The sequence below is a fragment of the Oenanthe melanoleuca genome, chromosome Z (assembly GCF_029582105.1).
Source record: "Oenanthe melanoleuca isolate GR-GAL-2019-014 chromosome Z, OMel1.0, whole genome shotgun sequence".
Classification (NCBI taxonomy): domain Eukaryota; kingdom Metazoa; phylum Chordata; class Aves; order Passeriformes; family Muscicapidae; genus Oenanthe; species Oenanthe melanoleuca.
Window position 1 is genome coordinate 72,537,795 of NC_079362.1, and position 23,770 is coordinate 72,561,564.

Here is a 23,770-nt window from a genome sequence, read left to right on the forward strand (position 1 = left end):
TCTACCATTCTTTTGTTTGTTTGCTTGTTTGGGGGGGTTTTGTTTGTTTTTTAATTTTTTTTTTTATTTTCTTTGATTTCGGTGTTTTGTTTTGGTTTTGGTTTTTGTTGGTTTGTGTTTTGGTGGAGATTTGCTTGTTTGCTTGTTTGTTTCCTTGCAGGTGTCAGGGATTCTCAGCATTGCAGATCCTCAAAATCAAGTCAAACCATTCTCAAGTTCTGCCCCCTCCTGGTTTTGAGAGCACTATGATCTTGAGAAGGTTACCTGACATGACCAGTCATACTGTAGTCACAGGCAATCATTGGTGGAATCACCTCATTTCCTTCAGATGGGAAAGAAAACGGGGTTAAAAGGAAATACAAAACAAGAGCAGCATTCCTTCAGTGGGTTGCACTGGGAATGACATTGGATCAGATGCAGACTGGATCTGTACCCCAATGCAAATCAGAGCCCACAGGTCTGGGGAGTGCTCAAGGTGTGTTTCACTCCAAGGAAGGCATAAATCTTCTCTACTTCCTCTTTCACCCTCCTCTTCTCTTTCCTTCTTTGACTACACAGAGCACACAAACACCTTCAATCTCCTCCTGACCTCTAACAAATAACCAATTAATAAAAACAATGAGGGGAAAAAAATCTATTTTTAATTAAACAGAGCAAATCCACACAGTTTTCTCCATACAATATGTTGAGAAACAGTGCAAAAAAGATCAGAGTGATGCCACCTAATACCCACATTCCTGCATCACTTCAGAATGAAGTGAAAATGCCTTGATAACTGAGGATTTGAACATCCCTCTCAGCCTGACCCCCTGCACCCAGTCTAATCCTGGGGTTTGGCTTCAGTGAAAAGTATTCCAGGACTCAGTAGCAGTAGCTGGTGTGGGGTTTAAATTAGCTGCTGAGAAGATTTCAAACAATAATAGGAATGTCACGAGGTTTGATCTGTAGTTTCAGTAGCCCCAGACTAAGCACATCTGGCATAATGTCACTCAGATTTTAGAGGAGACTGGGTGCAAAACCCAACAAAACAACCACCTCATTCTTCCTCAGGTTTTAAAACCCAAGAAATTTTAACACATAGAAATGAATGGAATCTAGTAATCGAAAGCAAATCCTTTTTTCTTTTTCTTTTTCTTTTTCTTTTTCTTTTTCTTTTTCTTTTTCTTATTTTCTTTTTCTTTTTTTTCTTCTTTTTCTTTTCCTTTTTTTTTTTTTTTTTTTTTTTTTATACTAAGATAATATATTAATAAAATCCAGGAAAAGAATGAAAGAATTATCCCATGGTTTTGCTAACGAAAATCATCATTAAATGTAGAGACTGTATTCCCAACCACCACAGAGAAAATGTAAAGTGGATTCAAGATTTCAGTGTCTACCTGCTTCTGTCAGGGGTGTCCCATGGAGCTGATGAATAAACTGTACTGAGGACAATGTTGGTGTCAGACTATGGTGTTAAAGCACGTAGACAAACACAGAAAACTCTGCATATTTGTGTCACTACTTGTACCAGATGACTAAAAAAAATTGACAAGTCATTTTTCGCCTTATTAACATTTTTTTAGTTGTAGTCAGTGGGAAAAATTACATAGATGGAAACAGAGAAAGAACATTTCCTTAGTAACAGAGGAAATAAATACAGTAATGGCATAAGTGAAATCTATCTTTTTCTCCTTTTAGAAACAACACCCATCAGGAGAAGCTGTATGAAGATACCAAGCTGTATCAAACCCAATGCAGATTAATTTCAAATAAACAACACACAATACTCAAACTCCCAGTCAGGCTCTGGGGCTCTGATCAGCAAAACTATCTATTAATAATGTAAATGCATAACACTGAAACCCAAATTTTGATATTTTGTAGACATTTAACATCTTGAGTTTCAAGTGCAATAATGTGCTTTAATGTCATTTTAAAATAGGCAAATTTCCTGGATGTTTTTGAAATAACTGTGCTATAGTAAACAATTTACTGAGAGGTTTTGAAGTTGCCATTTTGCATAGATTTTATATAGTAAAATTTGGATACTGTCGATGAGGTATTAACATATGTTTTCTCCTTCATTTACTTTTTTTACTGTATTTTTGGGAGGCAGAGGGGATAATGGCCCTTTTTTTTAAATTATTTTCATGACTGCACAACTTAAACAATGGCACACTGTGTGAAGCTAATGTTGCAATTCTGAGGCAAGTTGTTAGATATGATTAAAAAGCAAATCTTGCTAACTTTCTAACTTTCTAACTCATCTGGGGGGAAAAAAGTGAGTAATTAAGACAAAGATACAAGCAAATCTTAAAAAATCAAAGATTATTAAACTGATTAATCTTCATTTCTTTAAATGCTAGGTCATGCTCTTATTATTAATAACACCATAATGAGCTGTAATTAAATTCTGGCAAAGTTTCTACTTTCAAGTAGTTTGACCACCTACTGCAAAAAAACACTTAGGAAGCTATCCTGGTTGCCAGAAATTCACATCTTTGTACAAACAACTCACTCTGTAAATGTGGCTGCCTATATTAATATGCTTCTTTGCAAATGCACTTTTATTTTTACAAAATTGCTCTTTACTGCTTCACTTTCAGGACAACATCTTCACTCAAGTGCAGATTAAATTGAAAGAAACTTGCATTAGTTCCACACTAATTAAGCATATGCTCAGTTTCCTGAACTGGAGCTGTAATAAATACCATGTAAGGGTTGGGCTGATACCCTGATTTTGCTCTGCTGGTGTAAGGAAAAATCAGCTATGGAAGGAAGATGAGCTTTCAGGGATGATGAGCTTTCTCCAAAGTTTTCTTTTTGTCCTAGTTTCATCTGGGTTAGAGTTAACTTTTGTTTTAGTAGCTGGTACAGTGCTGTGTTTTGGATCTAGAATGAGAATAATGTTAACAACACAGTGAAATTTTAATTGCTGCTCAGCAGTGCTCACTCCAGGAAAGGACTTTTCAATGTCCAATGTTCTGCCCACGAGGAGGTGCACAAAAAGCCAGGAGAAAGCATTGCCAGGAGACCTGCCCCAGACTGCCCAAAGGGATTCTCCATACCATGGAATGCCATGCCCAGGACATAAACTGGGGAGGGGCTTGGCCTGGAACTGCCTATTTCTGTTTGGGGACATAATGGACATCAGTCAGTGGGTGGGGAAAATAACTTGTTTCTCTTGGGCTTTGTTTTTCCCTCTCCTTTTCATTATAACTATCATTAATATATTCTAAAAAAATTAGTTTGTTTCAATTATTAAAGTGTTTACTTTATTTTTATTACTTTTTTTTTTTTTGTTTGCTTTCAAATGTTCCTCCCCACCAGGAGCAGTGGGTGGCTGCATGGCACTTAGCTGGAGTTAAACCACAACAAATATCCAGCACAGGCTCCTGACTGACACCAGCCACCCAAGAAAGGCTGACACTGTGTTTTCCCTTGCAAGCTGGACTTCTCTGTGTGGTCACTGTGTAACTCACATCTTTCCCTCTGAGGGATTCTAAGGAAAGATGCAGCGCCCTGAATTCGGTTGAAATCAAGTCCTACATCCCTCCAAGCCTGTGTGGAAGTTTTGTGACATGACTTGCTTGCTTTAGTCACAAAGAAAGATCCTGCTGGCCTGACTGTCATATGGAAACCTCCACAAGAGTCAGTCTGTGTTGATTTGCAGGAAAAGCAGACAAATCTCAGCCCAAGTTCACCTTGAGGAGCAGCCTCTATGGATAAGGTGGGAGAACCTCTCTGGACCTTCACACCTCTCCTCCAAGGTGTTCTCCCACTGAAGTCACACACAGTCATGCCAAGTCAGGATTCAGTACACAGGGAGAACAAAAATCTCTGAGGTGGATGGTGAAGCTAAAGCAGGTAGAGATAAGAAGACTGGGAGCTTTTCAAAACAATATATATTGTGTGGCTGTTTAATAACCCTAGCAGTGAAGTGACCTTGCAACGCCCTCCCCTGTGTATACCCCTGGCTACACGTCCTCTTTTGTCCTGCTTCAGCTACAAGCAATTAGCTGTCTTTTTGTTTATCTCTGGATATCCAGGTTTTACATTATAAACATTTTATTATCTGCAGTGCCGCTATTGTTTTGCTGTTGCTTCTTCTCCTACAGAGCAGCTTGTTATCTTCAAATATCAAATATCAAATGTCTTCTGCTCCATGTTGAAGGAATTACAGGACTTACCTGGTGGTTCACTAGAGGTTAACACAATTATAAATTGAGAAATGAGCCAACAGTTTCATTACAATTGTCTGTGTGTCTGATGGCATTTACTGCAGCCTGGATAATGTGAAGCTGGGGTTGGAGGGAAGTTGTGGAAACATGGAAGCATTGCAATGACAAGGAGGTAAACTCTGCATAAATTAATATTTGCTAAAGAATGCTGGTAATGATAGAATTTCCTTCCAAAAGACTACAGCTGCCAAATTTTCTACTACAATTGAATTGGCATGAAAAAAACTTACACTTTTCCCGTTTCCCGTTTCCCGTTTCCCGTTTCCTTTCATTTCCTTTCCTTTCATTTCCTTCCTTCCTTCCTTCCTTCCTTCCTTCCTTCCTTCCTTCCTTCCTTCCTTCCTTCCTTCCTTCCTTCCTTCCTTCCTTCCTTCCTTCCTTCCTTCCTTCCTTCCTTCCTTCCTTCCTTCCTTCCTTCCCTTCCCTTCCCTTCCCTCTCTCCCTCCCTCTCTCCCTCCCTCTCTCCCTCCCTCCCTCCCTTTCCTTCCCTTTCCTTCCCTTTCCTTCCCTTTCTTTTCTTTCTCAGAAGGGAAAACACTATAAAGATTCTTTTTTAAAAACTATATGAGAAAGACTTCTTAGGACAATGACCAGAGTAAGAGAAATGTTGAAAAATCAAAATCAATTAAAACTAAGTAAAAGTTACAGTCATAGAAGAACATGATAAAATCCAGATATTCATTTTGATAATGCAAGAAAGTGATTATTCAAAGGTCTGACAGTTTTCTAGGATAATAAAACACCATGACAACTTCAGTAGTTTTAATTCCAAATATTCAGACAACTGTCATAGCTCCATCAAAACAGCAAAAATGTCTTATATTGTACAGACTTTGAAGATCAAACAAAGAATATAATGTGATATCATGTAGGAAGGCAATACGTAGGCAAGTGCAGGTAATTGATGATTGCAGGTGCCTATAAATGTAATTCATTTTTGTCAGGCACTGATGGAAAATGGAACTACATGAATATGCATTGGAAATGAACAATTAAATGGAATTAAAATGGATGAAAGAATTAATCACAAATTCAATAAAAAATAGAAATAAATAGAACCCTAGAATCATTGAGGCTGGAAAAACTCTCAAAGGCCAAGGAGTCCAACAGTTCCCCCAGCACTGCCCAGCCCATTTCTAACACAAGTCCCCAGATGTGACACCTACATGGCTTTTAAACCCCTGCAGGGATGGGGACTGCACCACTGCCCTGGGCAGCTGTGCCAGAGTTAGATAACCCTTCCCACAAAGAAATCTTTCCCTGATGTCCACCCTGACCCTCCCCTAGCCCAGCCTGAGGCCGTTCCCTCTCCTCCTGTCCCTGTTCCCTGGGATAAGATCCCAAATCCCCCCGGCTGTCCCCTCCTGTCAGGGAGCTGTGCAGAGCCACAAGGTCCCCCCTGAGCCTCCTTTTCTCCAGGCTCAGCCCCTTTCCAGCTCCCTCAGCCTCTCCTCATCAATCCTTTGCTTCAGACCCTTCCCTAGCTCCCCTTTTCTGGACTCGACATAGTTTGGAAGAAGTTGATCTTCTTTGCCATATTCTCCTCCAGATTTTTCCCATTAAATTTCTATTATGATTTTGTAGTCATTGTCTAGGGTTTTGCTTATTCAAAAATTAGCAACAACAACAAAAAAATAGATGACTGTGTGGTCCAGAAGTACAGTCTGTAGTTAGCAGCAGCAATAACAGAATGAATCCGTAAGTTTTGATTCAAAACTGAAAAGATGTCAGAAACAATTTTATAAGTTTTCATCTCACCAAAACACCACGGCAAAAAGGCAAAGAAGATGGCTGGCTGAGCCTCCCTCTGCTGTCAGCAGCAAGACAGACTTCTTGCCAGGCAGATACATCTCATTTTATGAGACACTTCTATGGCATGTGATAAATCCTGGTTTTCTGCATGGATTTAAAGACAGTCTGGCCAAGTAGTTTAATCTCACCATTTACAATATCTGTAATTAACACAAATGTATATTATTCTATGTATATTCCATTCCATACTATGTCAATAAGGTGCAAAAAATGCATTTCTCTTGACTTGCAGTTCAGGTTCAAAAGAAAAATTGAAACCTTTAATTCTTTTTTAGCACATTGGTCTGAATAATGGAGAACAAGGATCTTTTTTCAGTACAGACACTACTACCTACCTTACATGTAATGTTTTCAAGAGAAAGTGGAACTGCTGGTGTTAAAGCACAATTAAAAATTTTGAAGCAGTTTTAATCCCAAAAGCAGCAGAATTCAGCTTGATGCGAAAGTAAAATATTCATAAAACTACAGTTTCATGATTCATAATATGAGTAAGGAAGCATCTAGTAAACAGTGCTTCACAGTCATGCACTGAAAAATAAAAATAAAAGTAAAATATAATATCATATTCTTGAAGTATTTTCAATGTCTCAACCAGGCACCAGAAGGAATAGACCCACAATTTTTGATAAATATACCAAAAAGTTACTCAACAAAAGAAAACAAACCAAAACAAGTTTTAAGAAAATAAAGCCAAACAACAACAAAGCAAAGCAAAACAAACTAAAGCAAAAACTTTTATCTGTCTCAGACTCAACTGATATTTCAAGGTTTGAGAAGCATGAAAATAGGGCAACTGTCAAAATGAAAACCTAAAATTTGACACTCACATTGCTTGTTGTCTTGAGCAAAATACAGAGTAAAATCTCGTTCAAGTGAAAATATTCAGCTGGTTCTGATCAGGAAAACTTACTGTAATCCTGGTTTGAGGATTATTTTCTGGTATAATAAAACCTTAGGGAAAAAAATTACAATGAAACCTCTGTAATAAATTTGCATTCTGAGTAATGTATTAGTCTGTGTTAAATTGCAGAATTGCAGAATCACAGAACCACAGAATGGTTTGGGTCAGAAGGAACCTTAAAGACCCCCATGTTCCTGAGCAGGGACACCTTCCACCTAACCAGGCTGCTCCAAGCCCTGTCCAGCCTGGTCCAGAACACTTCCAAGGATGGGACAGCCACAGCTTCTCTGGGAATCCTGTGCCAGATCCTCACCACCCTCACAGGGAAGAATTTCTCCCTAACATCTGATCTAATCCAACTCTCTTTCACTTTGAACACTCTCCTCCTTGTTCTACCACTGCAATTCTGGATGAAAAAGGCAGATTTCATGTTGATTTTTTTATTTCCTACTAAAGGGGAGGGCTGTAGAGGGAAATGCTTTCAAAGGTGCTGCTTCTCTCAGATTTTTGCTTGAAGCCAGTAAGACAACTCATGGGTGGAAGGGTAAACAACTGCATAATTCTTTCCTGTAGCAAGACTGTGCTGCCAAAACTAACAGCTTTGATGACAGGCTTCCCAGAGAGGCCAGGAAGAAACATGAGCTGCCCCCTCTAACTTCAGGCTAAATGGACATCAACATATTATCCATGGACTCAACTGAGCCCACAGCTGTATTTAAAAGTACAGGAAAAACTGCTCCATGAAGGCTGTGATATTTCTGCATGGCTAGAATTTCCAGAGGGGTTCTAGCATCCACATTAAAAGTGGAATAAAAGCATTTTTTCTAGAAAAAAAAGCTTTTAGAAAGAATGTTTTAGACTTACAGCACACTATTCAAAGGAGCTTGAGTAGTTAGCTCCCCTCTGAATTTCTCAATGTGATTAGTATTTTGCAGTGATTAGTAAGTAAAGGCTTTTGCATATTTTCTAAACAACCTTTCAGTAATGCCACAGGTCCTAATTATGAAATATTTTATATAAAGCTGCAATTAAACACTAGTATGGTATGAGCTTGAATATTTTTAATGTATTTTATAAAGATGCCTAAGTTCTAATTAGATGTTTATCTGTTACACATGTTTTAAGCAGTAAGGATCAGAGGTTCACCTGAGGTAAAGTGACAAGGATTACCTAAAGTGAAAGTATCAGCATTTTCAAACACCTGGTCCTACATGTTTCTGAAAATCTGACGATAATTAAAGATATACGAGCATACATTTACTGATCTAATGACATTGCTGTTTGAAAACACTGAAATTAAAATGTTGCCTAAACATTTAGTTCTGTATTTTTTTCTCTCAAGTAGCTATGGAATATAATGTGTATAATACTTAAATGTTTCTTAGAGTAATGGCTGAAAAATCAGGGAATGGACACAGATAAATGTTCCAGGCCAGGCTGGCTGGGACTTGGAGCAACCTGGTCTAGTGGAAGGTGATCCTGCCCATGGCAGAGGGTTGGAAGGAAACAAGTTTAAAGCCCTTTCCAATATAAACCATTCCATGATTCTGTGACTGAATTAGCAATCCATGCCTGCTCAGTGGGGTGTGAGGTTGCCTTGCCACCACATATACATCAAGATAATGATTTACTCTCTTTTCCATACAGTTTTTCCACAATTTTCCCCATGTTGAGTAGAGAAAAATGGAAGTGTTTGTTCTTTAGGCTGGTGAATATAACTAAAACTTGCTTTAAGGAGGAGTACAGACAAACCCATCTCTTAGGACATTCAAAATCACAGGCACACATAAAGACTATAATTTCACTGAAGCTATCATAAAATAAAAGTATAATTTAAAAATAACAAACTCATTGTTTTTGTTTTCCAGCAGTGTTTCTCTTAAATCACAGTTTTAATTGCAGATTAGTTTTGTTCTTGTAGTCCTGTTGATAGATTTGAAGAAAGCAGCATACATCATCAACTGTACAGTGTAGGGATTCACATTTCAAACAACAGTTTTGTTTGGCCAAGCCACTACAGCCTGTCTGTTTGTTGCAGAATTGTCATTAAATGGAAATGATGCCCAGGAATATTGAATTTAATGTTATGTCCTGAAATAACATGAATAACATTACAGTCGTTTTAATGAAATTCATAGGATAAAAATGTCATTAAACAAAGCAACAATATTAGCCCTGGTGCCCTGGTCAAATTCCAGCCTGGCTGATTGCATTCTGACACCACTATTTTTCAGCTGTTTGAATCTGGTGCTTGTGTACCTCCCTGTTTGTCCATTGATATGTTAATGCCCGACATCACCAGCTCATTGCTGCCTGTCACTCCAGAGTTAGTTGGCTGTCACTCTCGACCATCCAAATGCTTTTAATGAAGCTGTAACCACAGTGCACGACCTTGAAAGGATCCCTTTCAATCTACTATCCCAGGGCTCGTCCAGTTGCTTAGATATTGCTTAACCTTACAAGTGAGCATGGATGAAACTGACTTCAGTGTTTGTTAAACATACAGCACAGCTTCATGCCGCAGTTCTGAAATAATGAAATAATGAGGAGCATTATGTGCTTAAAAAGCTAGACACAGAAGTGTCCTCCCACACACTGGGGCTTCAGTTTAGGTCAGGAAGGTTCCCTGAGCAGTATTTGTTCATGACCTCCACTAAACCACGGTTTGTTTTGAACTGTGGTGTCTGTGGAATCTGAAATGGATGAAATTTAGGAGAAGATATATTCTGGGAGCACAACTTATACACCTCAGCACCAACTAATTATGCAGACAACAGCCATGGAGCAGAGGTAGTCAAAATTTAAAAACAATGTCCCAAAATATGGACTCCATAAAATGCTGCTTTTCTCTACTCTGGGTTCATACTACTTGCTTATGGCCATTCTCAAAGGCTTTATTTAAACAAGCAGTTGTGCTTTGCACTACCTTGCATTGCCAAATATGTTGGCATTTGTAGAGGGCTTATGGAGGAAAATACTCTGGAGGCATAAATTCTGTTTCATTGAAAACTTTTAAAAATGTAGGACCACAACTTGGAATTTCCCTTTTCACATATTCAGGCAGAATTATCAGTGGTGACTTCATAGAACAGTTTTTAATGTGTTTATCATATCCACAGGCTTAATTTCTAATATTATTCCTTGAGCCTGCCCATGGCCCTTGATCTAAAATGCTGTAGGTGAAATCCAATCCAGACCTTCATGCACAGTAGTTTTCCTGTTTGTGAGACCAGGCAAGATCACCAAGGAGCATGTAAAAATATTTAAACCAGGCATACTTTTTATATATGTTGATAGTGATTAAAATATAAAAGTTCAACAAGAGGTAAGATCAGAAAGAGATAGAACCAAAGACTGGTGAAAGAATGTCTTTTTACCAGTTATGAAATACAGCACTTCTGAAACCTCATCTAGGGATAACTGTAGGCAATCAATTGTATTCTGCTTTGGGATCAAGTGAATAACCAGTTTTCTTAGCAAAATAACTGAGTCCACATCCTTGCCCAGACCCACATCCCTCCTCTCCTGGTGTACAAGCACATGGCACTCATGTTTGAAGCCCCTGTTAAACTGCAGCTGGATTGTCACCATTAGGGTTTTGTCACAGCCTGATGTGGGGAGGAAGGCAATAATCTGGAAGACAGATGTGAAGCTTTAAATGTACATAATCAGATCCCAATTTCAGGCTCAATGATGTATTGGAGTTTCTTCAGGTAGAATAAAGAAGACAACAAAATGGGGAGAAGAGTGACAGGATAAGTGGAAAAGAGCAGATAGGATTGCATGAGCACAGATGCTAATGAACCAAAAAACACTGCTTTATTTAAGTGTTACATATGTCTGCACAGAAGTCAGATATTTGAAAGAAGATCTAGCTGCAGATTAGGCAAATTTTTTGTTCAGTACCAGGACACAACCAAGCCATTCTAATGTGATCTCTCTCTGGTTCAGCAGTACAAACAGTAAGGAAGAAGTAGAGAGGGAGCAAAAGGAAAAGAGTGAGCAAAGATTATTAAAGGCTTTAAGAGAGCCACAGTCATTGACCCTGTAGTCAAAGAAATCTGTTGTTCTATGGGTGGTAATAGCTGAAATCTCATATACAAATCAAAGTGAATTCAAATCTTGCATGTCCCTGTTTTACCTGAACACTCTCTGATAACACAGTCACTGGATCTTCATGCAAAAGTAGTATTGTGTATACAGACAGAGATATAGATAGATAGATAGATAGATATAGATACGTATATATAAATCTGAGGTTGAAAAACCCTTAATAAGTCTAGTATGTTTAGAGAAAAAAAACAAGCCTCTGTTTAATGGCTGACAGCATCAAAGAAATCCAAGGTTTTTTTCTACAAAGATCCTACTTGAAGCTCTTTCTTTGTTGAATATATAGATATATATGAATATATATAAATTTTTGACATCCGTAGTCAAGTTTTTCAAGTAAAAAGTCAAGTTTTTCAAGTAAAACCAGGACGTTTAGATGTGATTTGCCACGGCTGCTTCAAGTTCCACAACATATGAATGAAAAGCACAGCAAAGACTTTAATTCATTATAAGTTTGTCACTCTTTGATTAAATTTCCTCCTGCGCTAATAATTCTCAGTAGCACTGTACAACATATGCTGCAGAAACCCCTGAGGCAGACAAGGAAAACCAAGCCAAAGCCAGCAGAGGAGTTGCTTACCTGCCTGAACTCCTCAAGGTCTATTTTGTTTCCCACCAGCACCACGGGGATGTCGTAGGTGTGCCGGACACGATAAATGAGCTCCTTAAACTCAGCTGCTTCTTGGAAGGACTGGCGGTCTGTGATGGAATAGCAGATGATGAAGCCTTCCCCACCTCGCATGTACTGGTCCCTCATGGCTGTGAATTCTGCCTGCAGAACAGGGAGAACACGCTCAGTAATTTGGCAAACAAAATTATCCATCTGCAAACAGCCAACTTGCAGAGAACCTTCCTGGCTCCCTACAAAAATTCACATTGCTTGTTTTACCCTTGTAAACGCTGCATCCTTCTGGGTTCGTCAACCCCAGTGATAAGGATTTTTCTTTTTTCTTTTCCCATCAAGGGAGCTCTGTCCTCTAAGAATATGAACTTTTTATGCAATTGACTGCATACAGAAAATACTGTCTCATGTATTATCAGAAACTTCCCCAGTGCTGCCAGGACAAACAGATGACTTGTAACTGAATGAATATTAATAGCTGCAAAATAAACTGTATTACTACCTAGAAATTTGAGACAGATACAAATTCCTTATTATGCACTCAATTCTAAAGCTCAGTAGTATCAAAAAGACATTAATTGATTGCCACCAGCTTTGCCTAAAAAAAAAAGAATCTGATCTGCAAAAAGTTTTACTTTTTCGAAGGATCTCAGAAAATATGGAGGTTTCTCTTCAGTGTGGGATAATGTCATTAAATGAGAATGAACAATTTCAAACCATGCAAGAATTTGCCCCATTTTATCCTCCTGCATTTTTCTCATTTTATTTATATCTTTATTGTCACAACAATGCTTCTTGTTACTGGCATGTTTTTTGTTTTTTTTTCAGAAGCTTTTAATAACTGCCACATAGTACAAAAAATCATGATTTAATTTTCAAAATCTAGTCTCAGGCACTGTGGCTTGAGAATATGTTTTAAAGCCAGTTTCTTTCTCAAGTTTGTTTGCTTTTCTTGATCACAGCCCAGAATAACCCAATGCCATGGCAACAGTCGGTCAGGATCAGAATCCTCCTGACAGAATCAGTTCTCCAGAGATATTAAGATGCAGGAAGGTCTGATAAAAAAGAAATACACATATCAACATTGGACCATTTTTATGAGCAGCAGGATGCAGCATCAAATCCTGTATTTTTTACTCAATTGAGAATTTAGGCTAGGATTTTTTAAAAACAGTTTAGTTTACATATATATATCCTCAGCCCTTGCTGAAAATTGAAGGGAAATAGATTTCTTATGCTCTTTTAAAAGTCTCAGCTTTAAATCTCTCTGAATAGTAGCTCATGTTGATTGACAATACTTCCTGTGAATAGACTTTCATGTTGACCATTATCATTTATTTATGATGTATCTTTTACCCAAAGGCTTTATATATCATTCAAAACATTTCACCTGCTGCAGGGAAAAGTTCATCCAACTAAGCTTCAAAATGGGAGACTAATAGGCAATTTGAGGGTAGGATTCTGCTTTGAGACTGCCTCAGAATTTGAAAATCTCTAAATTATCACCCCATAGCACCCCAGGAGAGTTTATTAACTACCAAGGTACAAGAAAGAGTGGGTCAGGTAATAACGTAGCCCATCCTCTAGAAACTGGATGTGCAAGCTGTAGGGCAGCTGAACACTGAAGATATCAAACAGACAGGATTCCACACTCTATGGTTTAGACAAGACACTGAACAGAGCAGTGTCTGTTCCCAGCCATCTACATTAGAGAGCTCCTAGATGAATAAATGATGCAATACAGAACTATACATCACATTCAAAGTCTTCAAATTGAGAGCAGGAAATGTTCAATGACCAAATACAGTCATTAAATCCATTATTTGCCCTCAGACCCCAGGCTTTTAAACCCGAACAAAGATCTCACTGCAGCTCCTGTCCCATATGATCCTGATTTTCTCCTCTTTGCACCAGTCCCTTAGAACTGTTCTATGCCTTTATCAGGAGGGTAGTCTCTTTTTTAGGAGGAGCAGAACGAGACCAGGATTCCTTCAGGCTGAGCAGACAGTGGAAGCCTTCAGTGAAGTTAAATTTATGGATTAGGCTTCTGAATTTAGCTGGCTGTGCAGCTGCAGTCCACTATCTAAGCTGTCTTTGTAAAATGTGGTAAACAATTCAATGCCATTAATGGACTACAGGCTGCTTCTAAAGCTGGAAAACTGTTATACCATTAATTATCTAATTATCTATTTTTCCACCTATTATTTATTTTTAGAGGGTTTGTACAACTGAGTGGAGCTGGTAGCTAAAAGTACATGTTTTCACATGGAGCCTTATGCCCAGCCCAGATGACCTGTCTCCTTGATTCAGAAATTTCATAAATCAACCACTGTACCACTGTATGACAGCTCTGTGCAACCTTTTACAAAGAATGAGCTCTGTTTAAGTGAGGTGATCCACCTCTAGGAAGTGCTCAGAACTTTGTAAACTCATTTTTAGCCATTTATGGCAAACCAAGAAGGAATTAGGTCACACATCCCTGTTTAAGTTACTCACAGTAAGTGATGTTCTGAAGCAGGATTACTCCCAGGATCACTCCCCAGGGATGCTTAATGGCTTTGCCTGACTGACAGGAGGCCCTGGGCTCCTAATTTCACACACTGAATCATTCCAAAGGGACAAAGTTCTCAGCTTTTAGGACTGACACTTCTGAGTCAGAACCATCTACCTACACACTCTGGTTCATGCTGGGGCATATTAAGGCTTTAGATTATAAACTCATAAATGAGTTTACCTGTGCAATTTTTTATTATGATATGTAATTACTGTTGATAAATTAGACTAAACAGGAAAAATACTTTAGTGTCATGTTTGCAATGATCCTTTTTCAGAGGCATTAAGTATTCTGTACAAACTGAATTGAGGACATAGGCTTGGTTTTCTGTTGTTAACTCAGCTAGTCATTTTCATTCCAATTTTTTGATGTTGACTTTCATTTCTCAGCTTTTTCCCCTTGGCATGATTACTCAATACAAAGTCAAGGATTCTAAGATCAAACATATATAAGTCTGTTTTTTTATTTCAAAATAAGTGTTTTGTTTCTTTTTTTTCCTTTTCATCAGGAGCATCAATATATAAATATATAAATATATAAATATATAAATATATAATATATACTAAGAGAAAGAATAAATTTAATTACCAATAAATATAGTAAAATCTTTGCAAATCTATCTGCATATTATGTATAAAAGACAGGACTAAGAAGAAATTACATCTCTTTGTCAATTTTTAAGTTCAAGTCTTACTCTAGATTCCACTTTTTTAATGTTTCTTTACAGTAAGCAGAGCTAAAGCCCAAGTTGACCTGGATTTTGTGAATGTTTAGGTGGAGATAGAGACAAAGCCTAAGATTTTGCAGATTTTTTCAGTAGTTTTTGGTTTGGTTTTTTTTTTTTTTCTTAATTTTTTCCTGGTTTCCTTATAAAATAAGCTATGCATCTGTCACACTAATATATTCTTTAACTGTTTCTTGCTGCAAAAGGACCTCTTAAAAATCATTCAGGAATAGTATTGGATAGAAATTTCTACTCAATAAAGGTAAAACACAAAACATTCCCAAGTCAGTAAATGCCAAGGGTAAAAGACAGAAGGAAATCACACCCCCTCAAGAGGAAATCAATTCTGAAAATTAAAGAGAAGATTTGTCATGCTTATAGCACTTTGCAGCTTCACATCAGTCTCGAGTACTCTCTTGTGTATTATGACTAAGACTTAACTGAAAAGCGTAGTAAAAACTCTTTTGAAACAAAATCATCATTCTTCCTGGGAGATGTGATGCTTGAGAAGAAGCATCAAGTTTGGATAGAAACAAAACAAAACTTTTCTAAAAGTTGAAAGAAGGCAATAATAACTTTTTACCTTTTCTTTTTCCAGTATAATTGAATGCAGGAAAAAAAAATGACACCAATCCTCATAAGACTACATATTTCTACCTGTTGTTGAAGAAGGTTGACAAGAGTCTCTTGATGGTTAGGTTGCTCCTAGAGAGATGTCACTTTTGTCTTTCTTCAGTGATGAGGCATCTGACATGGTTTTCCAAAGGTATCAGAATGGCCTCACAATGATATGTGTCTCATCCTGTGGCACTGAGCTGCCTACACCCTGCTTGATTCACTTCTCCCTTATTCCTCCCCCTCTTGCTCAAACTTTCCTGAGAGGCAGAGCTTGCCTCTGAAGAGAGAGGAATCCTTGAGTGTATTTGTACTTTCCATGTTCCTCATCATTAGGACACTCACCAGTTCCAGCAGCAGCCCCACGTTTTTCCTGATCTATGTGGAATTGCCAGTGTTCTGTACCTGTAGAACTATCTCATTGCCTTTCAATCCCTCAAAACTCTCAATTATAGAAACACTTTGTCTGTCACAATCCAATCCATTCACACCAAAGAAATACTTCCATACCTAACCTTGCGTTTCTGTTTCCACATTTCATCCTCCTGCATATTGCTTTTTCTAGCAGTTTTTAAGAAAACAACATTTAAGAGAAAATGCCTAACTTCTGCTTTGTCTCTTTCATCTTGATATATACTCTTTCATCTCACATTTCATAATAAGCAAGACAAAATGCCTCATAAAGAGCAAAATTTTTAATTAATTTAAATATTCTTATTATTATCATGGATATATAAATAGAACTTGTATGTTTGGGGTTTTTTTTATTAGATATCAGAATCTTTTCCAAATAAGATCAGTATCTTAACACGTCCAGAAGAGGAAAAAAAGTAATTGAGCAGGAGAGCCACACTGTAATTAGATACCTAGATCTTTGTGAAAGGTTGGTCTATGTGTTGTTATTAAACATAAGTCTGGGTCTCATGTTCAGCCCAGCACAGCCCTGCCTTGCTCACTGAAAGAGTCTAGGATGATGTATAATAAAGTTCAACCAAGCCAGTTCCTTTCTTTATGTTCCCTAAGTATTTCCTCCTGAACAAAGCTAGAGAAGGAGTGCTGATCTGGAAAAGCTTTTATGCAACTCAGAATAGAATTGTTTAGAGGCAGCATCTCCCACATCACCCCTTTGCACCAGCAGAGCTCTAAAGTGAAGCCATTTCTCCCAGATCCCACATGCACAGCTGAGAGATGGCCAAAAAGGATAAAAGGGGAAGAAGAACACACACACACAAATGGACAAGGCAATGAGCAGATCCCTGCCCCTCTGTTTCATCATGTGGTGATGTGTTTGAGCAGTAAACACAGCCTGGAAGTGCAGTCCTTCCCCACGCTCCTCAGAAGTGTGGTGCTTAGAAATTTAAACATGAAGCACCTCCTAAGCAAAGGTGTCATGTTTTTCAAACTACACACATTTTGATGTCTGTTGTTTTTGTTTTTGCTTTTTTTTTTTATGATCTTGGCTTGTATCTCTGGAAGAGGTCAGAGCCTCCCCAGGGAGGCCAGCCTCACAGTTTGAAGAATGTCACTTTCTATATATTCTTGTCTTATGTTCTGCTTGACTTTAGAACCGGGAATCTGCTAACAGATGTTCTTAATCAAAACTGTCTCCCTGATTACCACAGGGGTCGTTCTTATTTTAAACTGGTTTTTTTTTTATATTTATTGTGAACACTTGAGGGGTGGGATATGTTCTTGCAATCAGGCAGGATGTTGTTCATCTATGGCAAATGAAGAAACAAGGATGAAATGAACAAAAAGGACACAGGAAACTCAGGGAGAGGGAAAAAAATCTTCAAATGGTGAAAGAAGAAAAAATTAAAACAATAAAAAATATGTGAACCTTCATTGTTCACTCAGAATTGTTAATTAAAAGTAAGTTGAGAATTTCTTCTGTCTCAGGAAATTTTTTTGGCAATGTGGTAAAAAATTATATTTTAGCAGCAAATCTATTTTAAACCAAAGTGCAAACCTCCTATATCTCTCTGTTTGTAAATTCTCTTACACACATAATCATCATAGTTGACTTCTTCAGGACTGAATAACACCCACCTGGCAGTGCTTGTCATAAAGTGTGCTTTTCTTTTACCTCTTGAAATAGATTTTGGTAAAGAAAGTACAATGGTGAGAAGTGCTGTGATAATTATATGGTGTTTTATCTGGGCTTTTTTAGTGGTTGTTTTGGGTTTTTTTGTTTGGTTTTTTTTGTTTGTTTGTTTTTGTTTGTTTGTTGTTTTTTGTTTTTTTTTTTTTGTGAGGGGAGGAGGGGACAAAAGCAAGTAGTTTTTTTAAAACTCATTTGTAATAGCAAGCAGACAGAAACCTGCAGCAGTTACATTTCAAATAAGAAAGCATCCAGATAAGATATTTGCTCAATATTATACCTTATAAACATTGTAATACCAGCATTAATCTACATGCAAAGGACAGGCCTTATTTAATCTGGTTTTCTCCTCCTGAAGAGGTAGTTAGGTATCCCAAATTTAGAATTATAGCTTTATTTCGTCTTCAAGTTTTTCTCTCTACAGTCTCTACAGTCATTAGAGAGATAGGACTGACTCCAGAGAGTAACTCAACCAGTCACAGGAAGTGTTTAAGGTGCCAGGGGTGTTTTTTCTTCTGTATCTTTCTCTGCAGTACCTCAACAGAGATTAAATAGGGGGCCCTGCCTCTGATGTCCAGAATATCAGCCAGGCTCTGCCCAGTGGTATCCTTCATGCATTTGCATGATAAGGCTACTCCTCCTCTCCTTGTAGCTTCTTCGAGGCTGTTTCATTTCCAATGGAGTTCAAAAGATCAAGAGAATGTAGCATCTAATGCCTAAAGCAAATCGAGGATTTTTCCCTTCACAGCACGCAGCAGTGGGAAATATTGTTCCTCAGCATGGGTTGGGTAGCACTATGAGATAATAAAGGCACACTTTTTCCACCACAGAAGCCAAAGTTCCCAACCTGCTGCCTTTCCTCACAGGAGCCCTCCCTGCAGCAGCTACATGCTCCCAGCAGTGACACAGCAGAAAAACAAGAAACCACACAACATCATCAGCATCACTTCACACCCTCTTCCTGCCTCTCTCTCATTTCCAGCCACCCTTTGCAAGCAACAACAACGACAATGAAAGGAGCTGCACAGCAAAAGATAGCGAAAAATTTGCAGCAGGTGGTACCCAGCCACCTGTGCCAGCCTAAACCATCTGCCACATCACTGGGAGGGAGGGAGGGAGGGAGCTGAGCAACAGCTCAGAGACAGACCAAAGAAAATGCAAGGGCTCTGGCTTAGGCACTGGAGCACAGAGACTGATCCTTCTCCACATCAAGTCTCTTCACTGCTCTGGTTGTACATCAAACCCATCTTTCACAACCCTTTTTGCCCCTTCTAGTAATGATTCAGGAGCAGTTCAAAATGGGATTAGTATAAATGAGAATTAGCCCATGTGCCTGCAGTGGAAGTGGATTATTATTATTATAATCAGTCCCTTGATTAATGATCAGTCAGTGTCTCACGCCTTATAATTACAGGAAAGGATTCTTGCTTCTGTTGTAAAACAGCAATATCCCTTTCCTTCTGTGAATTAGTACTGGGGACAAAATGCACATCACTGCTGATGGGAGAACTCTGAGGATAAAAATGATTCAGTCCGAGTTCCTAGCAGACTAATGGCTTCCTGAGCTTTATCTGACAGCGTTCCAAGGCAATATCACAAACTCCACATTGTACAAAATCAGTAGCCTTTTCTTAACTCTGGGAATATACAAGGATAAAGCTGAGACAGGCACTGAAATTAATCTGTAATTTAGAAGACAATTGGCAACTCACTGTTTAAGCTAATTTATTTATCTGGAAAGGGAAACAGAAGAAGAAGGAGAATAATCATGATAGGTGTTCTTTCTGGAAGACACAGGTATGATATCTATTTCTGTGACAAGCTGCAGCATCACTTTTTAGCTGCTGATTCTTAGGAGTTTTCCAGGTTAGCTCACCTGGGCAGAGTGACTGACAGCACCTCAAGACCTTGCCCAAGCTTAGTGGATCAACTGAAGGGATGATCAGTAACTTAAGAAACACAATTAGACATGCACTGATTATGAAATTCAAGCATAGATTTACATTCCTGATTTTCACAAAATTTTGGCTGAAAACTTTCTAAAATTATTTCCCCATCCTAATTTTTCCTTTACTTTGGTTCCTCAGCAGAAACAGGTCTTCAGTCCCAGAAAGGAGATGATGTTGCATTAGACCTCTGTTCAGGATTCTTTCCAGAAACTAATGTATTCCCATGGAAAGAGATGGATTCCTTCCCACTGGTAAATTCATCATTTATCTCTGAGTATAGAAGAGACTTTATGCACAACTAAAGTTCTGAATGTAAAAAGAAATTAATTAAAAATAATGATAGTAGTTTCTTAATATGGATTACTCAGTCAAGGTAATTCATGATGACATTGCCCTCATCTTCATCCAAATGAGTCTGAGGGTCTGAATTGGTGTGTTAAGCTTTCACTCTGTCTGAAAATCATGGATTTGTGAGGTTACTTGTTTTATTGACTTTAAATCATTGTTAGACACGATCTATTTTCGCCATCAGTGAAATCAAGTTGTTTCCCACAAGCAGACTTATGGATTCAGGCTCCCCTTCTCTTTTCAGCTGTGATGCTGCTTCCCATGCTATCTGGCACTGCTCTCAGTCACAGACCAGGCAGGATTAAGCCTCATGAAAAGCAGGTGCCAGAGTTCCTTTGCATCCTGAGCACTGATGGATGACTATTTCTCTGCCCCTTCCCTAAGTGCAGAGCATTTTATATGCACTCACTATTCTGTATTCACATGTCCTGCATCATGACTTATGCAGAAAGATTGAGCCACACCTGAGCCTGATAGAAAAAAGGTAAGTGAAGAGAAATAAATAAGGTGGAGAAAAAGACAGATCTGAGCAACTTCCAATAAAATAACTCAGGACTACAAAATATAACATCACTGAGTGACCATTCTTTCTTACTGAGGAACTAGTAAATAACCTGCACTGGCACTCAGACTCTCCCTCCAGATACAGCTTCTTTTCAGTAAAATTCCCAATGTTCCCACTCTAATTGCCCTCCTGCCTCCACATAATAATATATTTGGCAGTTTTCTGCAACTATGCTTTTGTTAACTTTATTAATCCTGCTCTTTCCAAGATGGTTTGTCATGTGCAGTAATGAAAAGATGCAGTCCATCACCTGAGAGACGATATCTACTTTTTATTCACCCCTAAATATGGATGAAATCACCATATCAATTCTCCACAGTGCCAGTAAAAATTCCTCAGTGCTACACTCCCTTACTTAGAAAACTGCCTTTTTCTTTCATATTCATGCTAATGGTCTTTCTCTGAGGGATAAACACCTTAGCAATTTTCTTCTAAATGCAGGCACTGAAGCAATCTTCATTGTTAACTACCTCTAAAACCCCCAAATGCATTTGGTTTATCATGCACCACACAATACTTCTCCCCCACTCTCATTGATATGCAAAAAAGAGCCAGTTTTCACCTTTTATCACAAATGCATCATAAATGGTTAAAGGGAAAAATTAATAGCTTGGTAATTGCATTTTAGCAAACAGCAGAGATTAAAAAAAGAAATTAAGAAAGGGACAGCAGCCTACTAGTGAAGAGGTGATGAGTGCAGCTGCAAGCAAGGGCTTTGCAGGGATTCAGACATGCTCTTGTCAGCTCCTGTGCTCATCACAGGATTGCCACCTTCCCCAGAGAGGGAGGCCTTGTGCAGCCTTGCAGAAGTAAACCAGGAGGCTGTGGAATCAAACACCTCATTGCTCTGATAAATGACTGCAAATTATATTCTGGCTTGCATATATGCTCTCTCATGATGTCTTCCCTAACAAGTGTGCTGCCCTTAAAAATTCCACCACACAAGTTTTTCTCTTCCCTCCCCTGTGCCCTACTCATCAGCAGAGATATGATTTGATCTGAGAATCTGAAAAGTGGGGGGAAAGAAGCAGCAAGCAATCTGCAGAGTGGCTATTTTAGACTTTTGTAACGTTTAATCAATAGTGCACTCATTTCTACAACTGAAATTTAGCTCAGTGTTTATCTGAGGAGTGTGTCCTCTAAGGACCACATAAATCACTAGCAGAGTTAATGCAAAATACCTGTGTTACAATCCTGCATGGATTTTGTGTTGCTTACAGAGTGAACTTGTGACTCAAAAGGACCGAGTTTTCATGTCCTGTGACTTGCCAACATGCTTTTTCATTTCCCTGTGCACAAGTAATTTTTATTGCATTATTAAAAAAAAAAAAACCAAAACAAAAAGACCACAAAAACAAACCAACCAACAAAACAAAAACAAAAACAAAAAACAAAAAAAAAAAAAAAAAAAAAAACGAACAAAAAACAAAAAAAAAAAAAAAAAAAAAAAAAAAAACCTCAAAAACAAAAAACAAAACAACCCAAAAAAAATCCATGAGAACAAAGGCAGAGATCCAAAAAGTTCTGTCACGAGGTACATTGTTTGGATCAATAGATCCAACAGAGAAAGTGAATGATCCAGGGAGATCTTGGAGCATTTCCAGGCTGGTCTACAAGAGCACTGGACAGGGACTTGGGAACAGGGCATGGAGAGACAGGATGAGGAGGAATGGCTTTAAACTGACAGAGAGCAGGGTTGGATTGGATATTGGGAAGAAATTATTCCCTATGGGAGTGGCACAGGGTGCCCAGAGCAGCTGTGGCTGCCTCATCCCTGGAAGTGTCCAAGGCCAGGTTGGAATGGGCTTGGAGAAATCTGGGGTAGTGGAAGATGCCCCTGCACATGGCAGAGATTTTACAGCCACTTCCAATCAAAAGCATTCCATGATTTTATGATCCTGAAAGACACTGAGTAATTTATGAGATATGCCAAAACTCTCCTCCACAGGACCAAACTCATCTGCATGCCCAAAAGTTAGAGGAGTCTGACTCCAGCTTTGTCCAAGATATTACTCAGGTACCACACTGATTTCTAGCGCAGGTACAATCAATGTGGCCCCTGCTAAGCTTTTGAGTTTTTTATCTTATTAAAAGAAAAGATAATTCCCTGGCATGGTATGTGTCACATCATCTCACTTCTCTGATAACACGGAACAGTCATGACAAAAATTTATTCTCCTCATCCAATAGGCAGAAATTGAAATTAGGCACAAAAATCTATGCAAGCTGTGCAAGCTTTCCTCTATGGAAGTGAGAAAAAGATATATCCAAAAATATAGCTCATTAAGAAAAGAAAAAAAAAATCACGAGAAAATATTTCATATTTTCACTATTTGTTTTATTAAGTTCCTACTTTGCTCCTCAATCCCTCTTTAAAAAACGTGGATTGATGGAAGAACATTTCTCAGATTATAAAGGTAACAAGCAATGAAGCTCAAAATTTGCCAAGGTTTAAATTTCTGCTTATCTGTTTGTTTGTTTGTTTGTTAGGAGTTTTTGTGTGTTTGTTTACTTGGTAGGAGGGAATTCACTTCCAGGTTCTGGGGAAAAACTGTTGAAACTCCGTTAGAAAAATAATACCTGGCTTTAGGTTTTTCCATTCCCCCACCTGCTAGCAGGAAATAAAAATTACATCTTTAGAAAGCCTTTCCCAGCAGTCCTCCTCATGTGGTTTAGCAAGTGAAATATTTGGATGATTAGATAACACTTTGTAACTTTTAGCTTTTGTTCTCTTTGTCTGGAGACACCACCATTCAAAGCCTCAGAATGGAATAAAAGACACTTAATTTTGAAAATCTCATTTTTTGGGGCAACGTATTTTTCCTGAGAAGCATTAAAACCCTGCTCTGCAAAAGAACCTTTTCTTGGTCATTTGGTCAGGGGAAATGGGCACCATGTGGTGCTGTAATATGTGCTTGTTTTCTCAGCATTCAAGCCAACCTTTTTAGTCCTGGAAATATCATTATGATGTGAGCTTTGTAAAAACTAGAGATAGAGATAGAATACAGTTTTCTGCCCACTGGCACCCCTGGTTTGTATACAGCTGCTTTGATAGCAAACCTCTGTAAATGGAATTCCTAATGAGATTTTCTAGGACAGCCACATACATATATATATAGAGAGAAATCAGGACACACTTAGAGTATGTGCAGTGCCTGCTGGAACTTCAAAGTACTTCAGTACCATTCACTGGTCTAAAGAATAAATACAGAATATTTTCCAGTGGTGGGAGAAAAGGAAAATTCACAT

The 23,770-nt window shown here is 38.3% G+C and overlaps 1 protein-coding gene across 3 annotated transcripts in view; it reads right to left on the minus strand.

Moving 5' to 3' along the window:
- Positions 1-23,770, minus strand: part of RIT2 (Ras like without CAAX 2) — a 181,831-nt gene that overhangs the window by 73,175 nt on the left and 84,886 nt on the right. For all 3 annotated transcript variants that reach the window (XM_056513710.1, XM_056513711.1, XM_056513709.1), the window contains one exon: positions 11,624-11,815. In XM_056513710.1, the coding sequence (XP_056369685.1) occupies positions 11,624-11,815 (192 nt within the window). The remainder of the gene's footprint in view (positions 1-11,623; positions 11,816-23,770) is intronic.